Source organism: Dipodomys spectabilis, unplaced genomic scaffold, assembly GCF_019054845.1.
Source record: "Dipodomys spectabilis isolate Male_0828 unplaced genomic scaffold, ASM1905484v1 ptg000032l, whole genome shotgun sequence".
NCBI lineage: Eukaryota > Metazoa > Chordata > Mammalia > Rodentia > Heteromyidae > Dipodomys > Dipodomys spectabilis.
Window position 1 is genome coordinate 22,453,879 of NW_024870709.1, and position 16,721 is coordinate 22,470,599.

At 38.3% G+C, this 16,721-nt stretch overlaps 1 protein-coding gene across 2 annotated transcripts in view; it reads left to right on the forward strand.

Moving 5' to 3' along the window:
* Crybg3 (crystallin beta-gamma domain containing 3) overlaps nucleotides 1-16,721 on the forward strand; it is a 106,159-nt gene that overhangs the window by 33,032 nt on the left and 56,406 nt on the right. For both annotated transcript variants that reach the window (XM_042676666.1, XM_042676667.1), the window contains exons 3-7: nucleotides 4,394-4,824; nucleotides 7,129-12,991; nucleotides 14,310-14,354; nucleotides 14,605-14,720; nucleotides 15,951-16,098. In XM_042676666.1, the coding sequence (XP_042532600.1) occupies nucleotides 4,394-4,824; nucleotides 7,129-12,991; nucleotides 14,310-14,354; nucleotides 14,605-14,720; nucleotides 15,951-16,098 (6,603 nt within the window). The remainder of the gene's footprint in view (nucleotides 1-4,393; nucleotides 4,825-7,128; nucleotides 12,992-14,309; nucleotides 14,355-14,604; nucleotides 14,721-15,950; nucleotides 16,099-16,721) is intronic.

The window sequence follows — 16,721 nt, forward strand, 5'->3', positions numbered from 1 at the left end:
TTCAATAAATGAATAGCCTTAGTTAATGATTACATTTTTTCCTCAATGATACATATAAATATATATATATATATATAATAGCAGGAATAGCATATCAGTGTCAATGTAGACATTTTCAAAACTACTCTTCATTCATATGAACTCATCCCCCAACAAAAAAAAATACAACCCCATTATAAGCAGATTAAAGCAAAACTTTCCCATTGATGATAGGAATGAATTGTCTAGAGTCAGACTGACAGCTCTGGTTTCTGCCTGCATTACTGGTAATACCTCCTTGGAACAGTGTTAAAATAACATGTGTGATGATGGAAAAAGCACAGACCTGGGCTTATAGCCCAGATCTCCCCTAGCGTGGTTTTGTAACCTTGGGAAATGTATTTATCCTCTGTGAACTTTGATTTGCTGATCCTTGGTGGGAGTGTTCAGTCCTTATTTCGTAGAGGTGCTCAGGAACTGACTGAGATACTGAGGGAACTGAGGAAAGTTGTGACTTTCTTGCTAGAAAAAGTCTAGCTGAATTTAGAGCAATGTCTTTGAGAATAGTGGCTAGCAATGTATTCAGGGTAGATAGAACAGAACGTGGTTCTTAGAAACTGTTATTTCCTGACATTTGGAAAGAAGGCATAGAAGAAGGTGTGTCATTACTGAGCTTGAGCCAGAAGTCACAATTCTTACTGCCTGATTGATTTTATAAAGAAAGAGTGCTGGTAGTATGCCTGAAATTGGGATTGTGTTTTGTTTCTTGATGACTAAAGTGACTGCCATACCGGAAACCCAGTTTTTAGACCCCAGATTCCAAGTCCAGGAGTCCTACATTGTCACACTGTGAAGGTTAAAGAAAAATGCATGTCTTCAGACAACATTTTAGTACATACATCTTCAGTGGTAATGGTTTGTGGTGGGTACAGACATTGTCCGCAGGTTAAATAGGGAGAACTAGAGGCAAGGAATGAGAAAGATATGCCTAGTTAAAACAGTCCCAAGTTACAGATATGGCTTCCCTGTCCATGATCTCTGTCTCTGATGGCAGAGGCCTGGTGGATGGACTATAGCTTTTGGATGTTTTCTTTGAGATGCTAAGGAGGCACTGCTTGTGTGAGGGGCAGATTGCCATTTGACTGTCCCTGAATCCTGTTCTTGGAGCCCAAGGTGACTGTAAAGTACTGCATGAGAAAATAGTTCACATCGAAAGGCACGTATGCAAGGTGGGGTGCTGCATACCCAGCTTTTATCCTATCTTTCTAGTTTATTTATATACCATTTCTAACCACCACACAAATACTTTGCATTACAGAATATTGAGTATGCAGGCAAAAAAAATTCTTAAAGTACATACCTTCATCAGTAGCCTTCATAGATTACATGACAAATACCAGGGTTTTGGAGAACAAATGGAATTAATGTATTGTGCTGTTTGCTGGAATCCTGAGTGTTTTCGTTCTACAAATGCCTTGGAACAATTTCAGACAGTCCTGTTAGGTAGACAAAAGCCCGAAGGCCTGTGGCAGGTTGGACTTCATTGTTTTCTAGCGTAGGCAGAAAACAGCAGCTGCTTTAAATCAAATTTAAAGTTTTAATTATGTAAATTCAGATTTTATTGTAAGTTGAATAGGACTGTTCTTTTCTGCACATTTTTGTTTCTAAATTTAGGAGCCCTTTTTCTTTTCTAGCTGAGTGTGTTTTACTTACTGAGACATTTCTCATGAGACTATGAGGGAAAAATTAAGCACTTGAGACATTTAAAGAAACTAAAAAATGTTTTGTAAAGTTACAATATAGAGATTGTAGAATAGCAAAGAAATAGAAAATTGAGAGGAAGGCGAAATAAATGATTTTTTTTAAATGTTATGTGTCTTAAAAAGTATCTTCTTTTAGAGAGGAAAATAAGATTTGGAAGGAATGGTCAATAAAATAATAATTGAATCAAATACTGTTTTGACAGAAGGACTTTAATTTTGTCAAAAATGTAATTTCCGTGTTCTCTTAATCTCCTTTTATTAGATCATTACTTTAATTTTTTTATTAAATTAAATTAACTTGGTGCTGGTACTGGAGTGTGGACACAGGGCCTGGGTTCTGACCTTAGCTTTTTCTCTCAAAGCAAGTGCTTGACCACTCGAGCTACAGCTCCATTTCCAGATATTTGGTGATTTATTGGATATAAGAGTCTCATAGACTTTCCTGCACAACTTGGCTTTAAATCTGGATCGCAGATCTCGCCACTGGAGAAACTATGATTACAGACATGAGGCACTGGTGCCCAGCTCATCATCCGATTTTATAAGGCACTTTTGTGGATCTCGAACATATTTTAAAAATATTTATGTTTTATCGAGTAGCCCCTTAGCTCACTTTCTATAAGTAGCTACGAATAACAAGCTGCCACTCATTCTAATTAGAAAAAAAGAACACAGTTGTATTCATGTTACAGTCTTAGTTCATTTGGATCCAGAGAGAAATCGTGTGGCTGGAAATTGCAAGCTAAATAAAGTAGTTAAAAGAAAAAAACTAATGTGTCTTTCCCAGATGTGAACACTCTGGAAATGTCAACTATCTGGCTAGTCTTCTGCCAAATTGTGAAGGTGTTTTGCTGTTGAATGAGGAGAGGGCTCTGCGGACAGTGACTAACAACTTGTTCTGTGATGGGCCAAAGGAGGATAGGTGAGGGGGAGCTAAGGAGGATTGAAACTACAGTTGACACCTATAAAAGTTGTGACTCAAAGGCTGGTCACATTCCATATGTAGAGGCTTATAGCAGGGTCCTAGCCTGTAAGAAAAAAAAAATACCCTCTTACAGTAAGGGGGGACCAAACATAAAAACAACTGCTTATTCAAAATTAGTGTGCTGGATGAACAGGATCTAAATGTTTTCTCTACTTTTTATATGCCCAATTTGAGTTGTGGCAAGGCTTTTCTGAACTTGGATTAAAACATAGAATGAGGTAGACAAATGGCATGGTTAAGATGCTCTTGCTCTATTGAAAATAAGCTTCTTACACACTTTGTCATGTGCCCCAAGGTAGTTTTACCTCTGTGTTTTGATCCTTTTGTGACTCACACTTGAGTTTTCTTTTTATAAGAACTTGTGAGCATGACAGGTGATAGATTCTGTTGGACGTGCATTCCAATTTCAAGTATGTGAGCAAGCATGTTTGGAAAGCAGGGTGAGTAGGCACGTTTGCCTGGAGCTTTTCGGAATCCAAGAAGATCATGAGTTGCAATGGCAGCGCAGTTTTTGCTTGCACATACTCATAAATGTGTTTGTTGTACCAGTAACTTAATTATGACCAGGTAAAATGCACTTTTGGAAGTGTTTAGTGTCTGCAAAGAAGGCCTGATAGTTTCTGTGTTTTATATAAATGTGTTCCATCAAAAATTCATGTTTTACTCTGCAAGGATCACCATGGGCTTTTTCTTTGAGTTGTCACAGTAGGTTACTGTCTTTCCTTAGCAGGATGGGGAAACATTTTACAAACTGATAATGCTCTGGGTCAATAAAATGCTGAACTGATGAGGTTCTATTTAGATGTTAATTTGTCAGTGTGAAATACTTGGAATACGGCTTAGTGTTTGCTATGATCCATCCATTGATCTCTGTTCACTCTTCTTCTTTTGTACTCTAACCTCTGGTCACATAAATCCTTTGGAAGCATATACCTCACTAAGCTCATTTTTAAGTTTGTTCCCACCTTAGGTGTTAGAGGGTTATTTTTTTTTCCTACATACTGCTTTGCTGTAAGTTACATATGGAATGTTACCAGCCTTTGAGTCACTTCAAGTCTCACCTTTTATAGATTTCAGCTGTACTTTTAATCCCCCTTGGATCCCCCTCACCGATCTATCCTTTGGCTTGTCTAGTTGAGTGTGTTTTACTTACTGAGATATTTCTCATGAAACTATGAGCATTCTTTATTTACTTCTCTCACCTGTACCAAATCTGGGCTGGCCCAGGGTGTTCGTGTGTATTGTCCTTCTGTCGTGACATTAATTTAACGTCACAGTTCAAAATGCACTGTACTTCAAGTTGATTGTAAGGTGCCTGAAGGAATAGGAGCCATCAGTCTGGCTCACAGGTATGCCACTGGTATCCAGTAGAGGGTCTGCCATGTAATGCTTTATCAGTCAATCAAGGTTATCTTAAAAAAGATGATGCTGGAGCTGGGGAGGTAGCTCTGTGGTAGAGTGCTTGCCTTGCATGCATGAGGCCCTGGCTTCAATTCCTCAGCACCACATAAGCAGAATAAGCTGGAGGTGGTGCTGTGGCTCAAGTGGTAGAGTGCTCGCCTTGAGCCAAAGAGTTTAGGGACAGTGCCCAGACCCACAGTTCAGGTCCCACGACCAACAAACAAAAAAAAATAATGGTGCTTATTGCTGTCTGTTTTATTTTCAGATTCTCCAAAATGAGGATAAGAGAAACCCTGCTGAGAAGCCAGTCACTCTTCCAACACAGGAAGATCTCAGAAAGCCAAATGACCTTTCAAATACCACTTCAGATACCAAAACAGGAGAAAGTGACAAACAACCAAAAGAAAGCTTTCTTCAGTTTCTTGGTAACTTATTCAGTATCTCAGGAAAATCATCACTTGGGGAAGCTAAGCAAACTTGTTTTAAAGATGACCAAGATAAAGCTGAGAACGATTCACAGACTCATGAGAACTGTCGTGAGGAAGAAAAGAAAAGGGAGAGGGAGACTTTCAGTGGCTTACTGGGAACCCACGCACGTCCAATGGAAGAACAAGAGTCCAACTCAACAGAACTATCAGATGCCTTTTCTCTGGATAGCACACAAGACAGTGAACAGGAAACCACTGATTTACTGAAGTAAGTCTAAAACAAAATTTAGCTCCAAATTGGAGTTTGAGTCTACCTCCTCCTGTCCTGGGGCTTTGACTCAAGGCCCAGGTGGGATCCCTGAGCTTTTTTTCTCAAGCCTAGTGCTCTACCACTTTTGAGACACGGCTCCACTTCTTGTTTTCCATGGTTAATTGGAATTGAGAGTCTCCTGGACCTTTCCTTCTCAGTCTGGCTTTGAACCTGGATCCTTAGATCTGAGCCTCCTGAGTAGCTAGGATTGTAGGTGTGAGCCACCAGTACCTGGCTTTCAAGTCTTTTAAGCCTAAATTCTAATCCTTATTAGTTGAAAAGATGGGAAATATTTTGTGTAATATTCCTACTGCTTGAAGAATTATATGATCCTGTATACTTTCCAGGTAATCTGGGGCGTTTTTTTAAAGCTACTTCAAGGAATAGACTTTTAGGTGATAAGGGAACATTTTTAAACTAGGGACTTGTGCTTACTGGCCTGACACTCTCACCACATAGCCATACCTCTATTTCTTTTTTGCACGGGTTATTTATTTATTTATTATGCCAGTACTAAAGTCTGAATTTGAGGCCTTGTGCTCTCCCTTGGCTTTTTTCACTCAAGGCTGATAATCTACCACTTGAGCCACACCGCCACTTTCAGTTTTTTGTTGGTGATTGGGGATAAGAGATTCAAGATTTGTCTGCCCAGCCTGGTTTTGAATCTCAGTTCTGAGAACTTAGGTTCCTGTGTTGGTAGCTAATTTGAATTGCTGGCTAGGCTCATAGATAGGAGCTACTGGTGTCCAGCTGCCTTGGTTATTTTTGAGGTAGGGTCTTGCTTGCCAGGGCCAGCTCTGATCCTTTACTTATGTTTTCCATGCACTAGGGTTGACAGTGCATGGTTGAAACAAGCTACTATGCTTCCCCCTTAGCTGGGATAACAGGAGTGTGAGAGCAGCCATTGCTTGAGATGGAGCCTCACAAACTTCTTTTGTGTTGATGTTGTATATGTTTTTGTATAAAGATTAACTGCCTTATCCAGTGTTTGACTTTGTTTCATAATTCTTTGATCTAGCCTGAAATCTGAAACAACTAAGACCACTTTGGCAAGGCCAACCTTTCCTCACTTACCTCATTTCATTTAGCTACTCTTTAATGGACAGTGAAAAAATAAATGAGTGTAATAATACATTACCATCATGGTTGGTAGGATTTTAGAAGTCAGCAGTGATGTGGTTTGAAATGAATTATTTCAGCTAAAATTTATAAAGTATATGAAAGACATAACTGATGATTAGGATTAACCTTAGTTTCTCTCCTATTGAACTTGAAGAACAGGGAACGATGTTTATAAAGGATAGTAAAGCGACATGGCTCACACAAGAGCTCCCACAGAATAACTCTGTAGAGGAAGTATTGAGACCATCAGAATCTTTTTGTCTTGCATGTATGCCTAGGCCAGCTTGGACTGAGGTCCAAATATTTACTTCCCACATAACTAAAATGACAAGCACAAGCCATTGTATACAATATTGATTGAGAGGGAGGGTCTTGAGTTTATGGCTAAGATGGCCTTGACCCACAATCTTCCTGATCTCTAGTTCCTGAGTAGCTAGGTTCTTTACTCTTTTTAGAAATTCTTTTTTGATTTTTTGCATTTACATGAGTAGTTTAATATTCATTACAATGGCTGAATGTTTGAAGAAGTTAACAGGAGAGGGGATTTTGGAGAAAGTTCAGTCATTGTTTTGTTAATAGATAATTAGTGAATGCTATGGACTAGATACTTTTGCAGGTGTTTTACTTTAAGACATCTCCAATTTGTGTGTTAAAAACTTCTGTTCAAAGTCACATGTAAAAGAATGGAAGCTTACTATGATGATCTGATTTGGTGCTAAAAATTACAGTGATTTGTCTCTAACTATGGTACAAATAGAAAGACACCAAGTCTGTGTCCTTCCTTAGAGTCAGATGCTTTGAAATGAGAAGAATTAAGCCTTGAACTTGTCACCCATGTTGTTACTGTTAACTGCCATCAGATCTATCTATCTATCTATCTATCTATCTATCTATCTATCTATACTTATATATGTAATCAAGTAAAAAGGAACAGTTTTACAGAACCTAAACATTCATACTTCCTTGTCATTGATATGGTGCTTGTCAAATCTTTATTCAGATGTAATAAATACATGTGAAACACTCTAGGACTTTCTTTCCAAATTAGCACAGATAAACAGCATTTAAAAGATACACTTTACTGTTGAATTATTAATTATATGTCCTGATACTCTTCATATGGTTATTTTCTTTTCACAGACAAACCAACAGTAAACCAGGGAGTCCTTCAGTAACATATGCAACATATCGAGGGCCTCGACAAATTATGAAATATTTAAAGCAACAGATCATATTGGAAACTGTGAGTCCTTTAGGCAGAGAAAGTTCTGACTCTAGTGCAGACACACATCTTGGACCTGGAGGTGAAGTTGAGGCAGAGATTGTGCCATTGGCATCAGCCAGCACAGACACATCCAAGAAAGGACATTTGCTTGAAGATCCATTAGGAGACTCTGATTGTAGCAGCATAAATATCAACCCAGAAAACCATCTGACAAACAATACAGAACTGCAGAATATTGTTTCCTCTGAGGAGGTTTTAAATAAAAATGATCCTGGTGCCCCTGAGAGAAATCAGTCATCTGCTTCTGTGACTAAGTCCAGCTACACGGTTAGAGAATCTAACCTACAACAACACCATTTAAGTTCAACATTGTTGACAAGAAGTCAGAGCAATGAAGTCCCTTGTAGTCCAGAATTTCTGAGGAAATTTACAACAGTAAAAAATACCAGGAGAAAAAGCAGCTCTGTGAAGAATGATGAGGAACATACTGAGTCACAGAGACCTCCTGCTTCTGATTTCTCTTGTAGTGCATCTGATGGGAGTGATACTACCAAACTGGAAAGAACAAATTTGCAACATCCAAATAAATCAATGAGGAAGAAAGATCTGCAATTGCCAGATAGTAAGTGTTCTGACAAGCAAACTGCAGATAACTCATCAGAGCAGGCTGCCAGTCATACCAGTACCACCGTTCTCCAGGGACGTGCTGTGACAGATACAGGACTTGGAAATGAAGGAAACGGATTGCTTGCCCAGGACTCACAGAAAAATGTGCCTGTTAAAGAAATCAAGCAGGCAACAGAAAGTGCCTCAAGTGCTGAACCTATCACTTCAAGTTACGTAAAAACTCCTGAAGACAGTACTGAGTTATTACTCAAAGATACAGACCAAGTATTTGAAAGGGAAGCCAAAATGCTTGATTCAGGACCATCTGACAAAAATCCTCTCATTAGGGGACTAAATCAAGAGAACCCTATTTCCACGAAACGTACCAGAGAATCAACAGTTGTAGCATGCTTAGAAAAGAAAATACCTGAACTGAATTTGGAAATGAACAGAAATCGCATTTCAGAATCACCTGTTTGTTATGAGAATCTACAGCAATCCAAAGTCTCACCTGAGGCTAAAAAATCTCTTACTAACCATGAGAATAAAAATTTTAATTCCTCACCACCTACCTTTATTTCTGGAAGCAGTGTGCTGAGCAATTTGGATACCCCTGTTTTCAACACTGAAGGATCTTCTGTGCTCATTGAAATGGGAGATGTCAATGTTGTTGATATTTCCCACCAGCCTGGTAAGTATCAAGAGGAATATGTAGCAAGTTGTGTAGAGGCTGCAGACCAGAAGAGTCCACCTCTTCTTCATCTTCAGCATGCATCATCTGTAATTCTTGAATCCAAGGAAGTTCTTCTTGATGGTGAGAAATCCCAGTGTCCACTAGATCCTGAAACCAAAGTCACTTACTCAACTGGGGTGCCATGTTTGAACTTTGAGCCTGGAAGCATCTTTAAGGATGATGGTTCCGTTTCATCTCATGACCCTAATAAAGCAGAGGTAATGCCATCAAACAGTGAAACAAGTAGGGGCATCATTGTGAAATCTGCTTCCTTTTCCTTAGAAACCAAAACAACTAACACTGCTGAAATCTTACCAAAAGTTGAGGTTGATGATGGTCAGCACAGTACTCCTGAAGGAGCAAAATCTTTGGCTTTGCCCAGTGTAGCTGTTTTCCAAACAGAGTCCAGAGACATTTCTCCAGCTCACATTCTTTTTTCTCCACCAGAAATTGCTGATGAGATAGTGAAGACTGTTTTAGAACTAACGTCTTTAAAGAATGCACATGACACAAATATTCAACCAATGGATCATAAAGAAATGAAAGAGAAACCCTCAGGTGTGAGCCTTACAAAGAATTTCCAGGCAGAGATTTCTCTTCCTGCCTCCAGACATCAGGGAACACAAGAAAACAATTTAGAGGCCTCTGGTGATCTTACTTCTATTTTCAAAACTAATTTGCCTGAGACTTTCTCCCATCCTGGTCAGAAGAAAAGCACTCAAGATATGGCACAGAATCATGATGCTACCATTTGTAGTCAATCTTTGAATATTTGTAGGACCGAAAAGAATACTGTTCTCTCAGAGATGGCAGAAATAAACTTAGATAATACTTCCCCACAGTTCCAAAACACTGACACCACAAAAATAAATACACCTTTTTTGGGTTCTGCTATAGGTTTGGAAAAGGATACGTTTGTATTTGAGAACTCAAGCTTGTTTAATGTGCCTTCTGGGCTGAGATCAGAAAAGCAAGCCTCACTTCACAGGAGAGAGGATCCATGTTTTCTGAGCGATGGTACTGAGAGTGCATCTTCCTCCTCTCTTCACAAGGAGGAATTTAGTACAGTTAGAAATTCACATGATGCCCCCAGTAATTTTGGTTCTGTGAAAATGACCACAGATCTTGCACACAAAGATGCTTCTATAACTAACCTTCGGGACCCTGATAGCTCTTATTTGGAATTGGAAACAACTATCCAGGTAGGGGTAGAAGTGACCTCACATCAGGAACACTTTGAGATTCCTACTGGGAAAATAACCCTTGCTTTCCCAACTGCTGCCCATGTTGATCATCCCATGGAAGCAGAGACTGGAGCAGTTGCTGGGGCTCCGGCGACAGTTAACAGCTCACACCAGCAGTGTTCTGAAACTTGTGCTGAGCATATAGAAGCAAGGAGAAGAGCACATGACCAACCTTTGGTCCTTGAAAGTGGTTTACTCATTGACAAGGCTGACACTTTGATTGAGGAGATTTTTAATTCTGTCAGGGAAGAACTAAAATACAAACACATTGTTGGTACCTGCCAGGAGCATAGAACCACAGGTGGTATAATGAATCCCGGTTCCCTGAAAGAAGACATCCCCGAGCAAAACCCATCAGAAGTGACATTGACAGGGATCCAACCTAAAGACTGTTTGGAAGAGCAGGGAATGGAAAGGGGGTCAGATGTCGAAGAAGAAAAAGCCTGCGTTTCCCATGCAGTCGGTGAGACAAGTCTCCATTTTGATTTTGATAGAATGAATGTATCTTGTTTGATAGAAGATCAAGCTAGCGAGTTAGTCAATGAGGTTATTTATTCAGCACAAGAAAACTTAATAAATGATGCTTTTGAAGATACTGAGGACACCTGGGATTCTGAACCTCAGGCTAATACCTCAAAGATTCTGAACAGTGATAGTATGAAACCACGTAATGTAGTTAGGGACTTCTTGGTATCAGAACAGACAATAAATCAAAACACACATGCAATTAGTGAAAATAAAAGGCTAAGTAAATTCTTCTCCATAAGTAACTTAGTTCATGACACAGAGTCAATTAAAGGAAGAGAAATTGTTCTCTACCAAAAAACTCAACTTTTTGGAAGTAAAGCTGGGCAGTCTGATAGTATGAATTTGCAAGAATCAGATATGGCTTTACAAGCTGAAAACATGATCCATCCAGACCTCAATGACCAAGTACAAACACATTTATTTGTCAATGAAGACTGTAAGGAAACAGCAGAAGGAGAACACGTAGATATGCATAAAACAGCGGAGGAACGTATGGGGACACTTGTATTGAATTTTAAGTGGCCTCCACTTGTAAGTGATGACATCCATGTTCCTGGCACATCCAAAAGCAGTCTGTCTGATAGTCTTGTGTGTATATCTGACAAAAGCATGCCAGAGCATAGTAAAAGCACACTCCTTGCAATGCCAGAAATAGGAAGGGTACACAGAAAGGGTAATGAAATAAGTGTAGGAAAAATGGAGTCTCTACCATCCGTATTAGACATAGGGAAAACAAACAGAAAGGATGCAGAATTAAATACTATAAAACACAAAGTAGCCCCTCTTATGTTAGATGCTGGTAGAGCACTTAAAAATGATGCTGAAGTAAATGTTACCAAAACAGAGCCAGAAGCTGACATTTTCAGAAAGGGAGAAGTATACCGAATGAATGCTGAGAGATATATTGAAAAACCTGAGAGATTACCTATCACCTTAGAAATGGATAAAGGTCGTAAGGTGGATACTGAAGGGGATAGTTGCAAACCTGAGGTGATGCCTTTTCTGTCTGAAGTGAAGAATATTCACCAGAAGGATGCTGAAGGGGATATTGTAAAGACTGAGGTGCCCCCTGTGACACTCGAGATAGAAAGTATTTACCAAAAACATGCAGAAGGAGATATTGGTATGACTGGCATGGCATCTGTTATGTCAGAAGTGGAGAGTATCTATCTAAAGGATGATGACGAACTCACTGAAAAGGCTGTATCTATATCTGCTACACTCAAAGTGGAAGATAGTCACCAAACCGATGAGGAGGGAGGTGTTAAGAATGAAGTGACATGTAGGGAATTACAGATGGAAGATATTTCCCCAAAAGATGCTGAGAGAGGTCCTGACAAAACTACAGTGGTGCCTGTTACTTTAGAAGCAATAGATATTTGCCAACAAGATGCCAGAGGAGATACTGGAAAGACTGAGAGACTTGTGGAGGCTGAGAAAACACATAGAACAAGACTGGAATTGACTGTGACACACATGGAAGCCGTGCCTCCTGGATCTGAAACTGCAGAAATGCCCCAAGAGTATGCAGAAGCAAGTGGTGGAGAAATGGAAGACGGGTCCACTGGAGTAAGAGAAGGCTTGATATTGCACGATGATAGACTTGCCTCTCATTTCAGAGGATATGAATCACCTACATTAAGTAAGGATTATGAGGGCTATCCAGCTTTAGCAGTGGCAGATTTCCAACCTGAGAACAGAGTTGTAAGGCTCAACAAAATCGTGTCGCTTACTGCAGTTTATGACAAAAGAAGAGAACTAGACTGTAGCCATGAAAAGGGCGAATCTAACTTAGCCTTTGTTTCTCAGGATGAACAAGAGAATTCTTCCTTTACTATATTATATGAAGAGCCCCTTCACGATGATGACAAATATGCTTCTGCAGAAGTGAGAGGAACACAGCCTCTCTTATTTCCTGACGTGTCTGCTGACAGCGTGCCGGTCCTGGCCTGTGAAAGGTCTGAAAGTCGAACTGACCTCGTCCATCATTTTGAAAAAGAAGCTAAACTAGGTGAGACGTATGATGGCGATAGTTCGGAAATGTTCCTCTCAGTGGAGGCCAAGAGGTACAAAATTTATCCCTTGGCTTTGAGTCCCATTTATGAGGATGACAGTTCACAGGAGGACATTCTGTCCAGTGAGGTCTCACCTGGTCACCACGGATCCACGAAATCGAGAGAGAGTGCCAACCAGTCCTCTTCCGTGTTATCTCTTCTCCAGTCTGTATCAGAGCGCTTAAAGATGAATTTTGATGAAGATGATAGGCAGGCAGCCGAGGAAGAGGAGGAAGAGGAAGAAGCATTGAACAAAGGGCTGGGTGCTCAAAGGAGGGAGCATGTTACCTTTCACCTGCCAGAACCTTCCTTCACATTTTACCCTGATGAAGACCAGGAAAGCACTGAATTTTCTGCAAATTCATACCCAACACCAAATGAACCCGCCCCTTCTAATCTGCCAAGTGGTCTGTGGTCAGAAAAGGCTTCCTTCCTACAAAAATGTGATCTGACTTCTAGACTGCATTCTTCTTTAAAGAGTGTTTATCACCAGTATTTACAGACTTCCAAAAATTCCTCAGAAAAAGCCAGATTTGGTGGGATTTTTCAGGAGCCGGTGTCACAATATTTCCCTGTTGAAGACAACTCAGGCAGATTGAGCCCATATATGGAGGTAAGTTTTTTTGGTCATTAATTACTGAAATGAAACATTGGATTAGGATCTTGTTTTAAAAAAATGCTTATTAAGAAAAAATCAGTATTTTAAGAAGGTATATATTTATTTATTTTTTAACGAATCAGATTCTATAACACAACTTTGTATGTTTTAGCCTGACTGCTACCTTGAGGAAATAAAATTGCTTGTGTGATTTAAAATGCATAGTAGAGAAGCTAATTATTCCACAGTCCTTGGGTAATATTGTTCAAACTAAGTTAAGTGAGAGAATTTTGCATGTTGCAGCGTATCATGCAAAGAAGTTGTCACTGTCCTAATTTAGATTATACATCTCATAAAAATATTTCTGTTGGGTAGATTTTTTGTGCATTTATTTAACAACTTCATGCTGGAATTGTTGATGTTGCTCATACACAGCAGGACCTTGCACAGCCTAACTTCACGAAAAAGAGCCCAAGGCTGGAAATGTTTTTAACTTCAGTTACATGTTTTAGGGAGAGTTAGAAATATTAAGGCATCTTGAAAACGGGACCTTGTGTTCTGGCATTCCTGAGATTGTGGAACTTTTTTGGGATAGCTTTACCCTGTATGGCTTTAGTGGCAAATAGTAATACTTGCATACCAATTAATACCCTGCAAGGCAAAGAAATTATGAGATTTAAAGAAATGTATGTTTCATGGTTCCTCACAACTTTACTCTGAATGAATCCCCCTTTCTGTTTTGCCCCGTCTTCCCTTGACACTCTGGCTACTTGCTATTTTCCTATTTATTCATCCCAATCCACCATGTTTTTCACTCACTGAAATCTTCTTTTAGAGTCTCCTGATAGCACTTCTTCCAAGAACCATCTTCTGAATCTAACTGTCCCATTGTCTCACCTTCATGTTGAACCTTCACCTGGCTTGGTTTCTTTGTATATTACTTGTCCCTTTAATGCTTATTTAGAATACTTGTTGCTGTTGTTGTGGTTGCTTTTGTTTTTTTGGGTTTTGGGGTCTTTTTGGTACTCTGGGTTCAACCTAGGACATTGAACTTGCTAGGTAAGCACTTTGCCACTGAACTATATCTCAGCCCTTTAGAAGGTTTTTGAATGTGATCATCTGTTTGCCTCTTCTAGCTATGCGCTGAAAGCAGTGACATCATGTTATCATGTTATGTCCTTTATTGTTTATAGTTCTCTCTCTTGTATTTAGAGAGTCACTTTACTTGTAATGATCACTCAGTAAGTATGTGATAAATTGGATTTATTATGACTGCTAAGAATGTGAGATAGGATGGTTTTTAAGTCTTCCCTCTTCACTTTTATTATTTCAGAATGTTGACAGACAAACTCTGAGATGTAATCCACGGCCAGGGAAGGTAAGCACACTTTTTGCAGATAGGCTAAGATGAACGGTGGATAGGTAAGGGTACTTTTAGGCTTGGGGAGTTTTAATACTTTTAACTGAGTAAAGACAGTGATTTTATTTTTAACATAAAGATTTAACATCTGAAGTAATATTTGCTGTTATGTATTTCAAATATTTTATTTTTCTGTATTCTAGGACATTTTTGAATTTTAAATACATTCTTAAGATTAGTTATTGTGCCTACCTACTATATATTGCAGATGGTTATCTATGATCTCCATGGAAGTAACTATAAACAAGAGATCTACTGTACAATTCCTGATGCTACAGCATGGTCTTTTCCGAATGGGGTACTGATAAAAGTTGTAAGGGGCTGGTAAGAAATCTCTTGAAATGTTATAGCATGTTATATAAAATTAGGTATGTTTTCTTACACTTACACTTTTTGTACTTTTAAGTGAAGTCATATTCTCATTTTTGTAGTTTATTATTATGATTTCTAGTTTATTCTCTGTAATATTTGGAGACATTAATGTTTGGTAACTTTATTTATTTAGTGTGAAAGGAGACATGGGCTGTTTCCTTTCATGGGGCAGCAGTAGGTCTTAAGAACTAATTGTGTACAACCTACACTACCAATGCTATTCTGTAATTGTACTGCTAGTCAAATGGATTTAGCAAGTCAAACTGAATGTTTTAAATTGAAGCATAGTTTTAAAAATGAGTTCAGAGTTTCTAGGATGTTAAGGAATGAGAAGGCCTCAGAGAATCATTTGTGTAATCAAAATACTCCAGAATTTCTTCTTTGGTCTAAAGATGAGGGAAATCCTTTTTTGTTATTATAGATCATGTCTTATAGACATACCAGAACAAGAATTCTTTGGTCATTATTTAGGTTAATTTCTAGTTTGTGTTCAGACTGTAAATAGTATGTGGTACTGTTGTCAATATAAAATAACAATTGAACACGTCAGTAGTTTACAAGAAGAGGAATATTAGCAAAGCAGTGTAACTTAGGATTGCTAAACTATTTTTAATATAAATAGTATTTTGAACATATAGCTTTGTACATATACATGTACAATATATGTGCATATATGTATTCATAAAGAGTATGTATGTATAATAGATCTGTTTATATGGTAATATAGTGCTCAGGATATTTATTTATTTATTTATTTATTGTTGGTCTTGGGGCCTGAACTCTGGGCCTGAACGCTGTCCCTCAGCTCTTCAGCTTAAGGTTAGCACTCTACTACTTGAGCCACAGCACCACTTCCTACTTTTTCTGCTTATGTGGTGCTGAAGAATTGAACCCAGGGCCTCATGCATGCAAGGCAAGCACTCTACCACTGAGCTACCTTCCCAACCCGAGGATTTTTATTTCCTAGTTTTATGTACTATTATTCTTCCCTTACTGATATTGTGCCTTACTTAAGTTAGCCTTATCTTTTCAAATGTAACATTATATATACTAAGAGTAGAAGATGGTGCAGATTAAAAACTTCAATGAAATAAAATGATACATGTCTTAGTATCATTTATCTTATGCCTCATTTCTTAGAAAATTAACTATAACTGATAATTTCATTTCTATTTGTGTTAGCTGGATTTTATATGAGAAGGCACATTTCCAAGGTCAGAAATGTGTTTTAGAAGAAGGAGAAAAGGTATTAACTCGTGACTGGTTTCTTCAGAGCAGAAAGCATCCACAAAGAAACTTTGTACTGGGTTCTATCAAACGTGTCTTAAAGGTAACAAAGCTTGATTTTCTTGATTTAAATTTTTGTCATATATTAAAACTGTACTGTGGCCTAGCAGTGCTTACTAATGTTGTTAATCTTACTAAATTTGATCCTACTGATAATTTTTGAATTTGGACATATGAAGGACTTGAGTGAATGATAATTTAAAATGTTATCTGCAACTTGGTTCATAAATGGTACATATATATTCAAAATATTAGGAGTATATTATTGGAATTTTTTGAAGGATAAGCGAGTGTTCCCAAATACATCTTTTACTAGTTTAGATTGTTAATACTTAATATGGTCATGTGTTATATGAATATTTATGTGTGTATTTGTGTGTGTATGTTGAGATATTAGAGAAAGAAATATTAGGAGAGGATGTAAAGGTGTTATATCTTCAATCATAATCTGTATTAGTAGGGTATTATTGAAGATTAGGAAAATTTTCCAACACAATAAAATATTTTATTAGAGGTTCTTGGGTAGTTTAGGGGAGGGATGAATTAAGAATTAGTGGTGGAGAAACATCTTAGATAAGGACAGAATCTTTCAGATTTCCTTTATTAGTAATACATGATAGAAAAAATATACATACATATACACATGTAAACAAAACTACATATTTA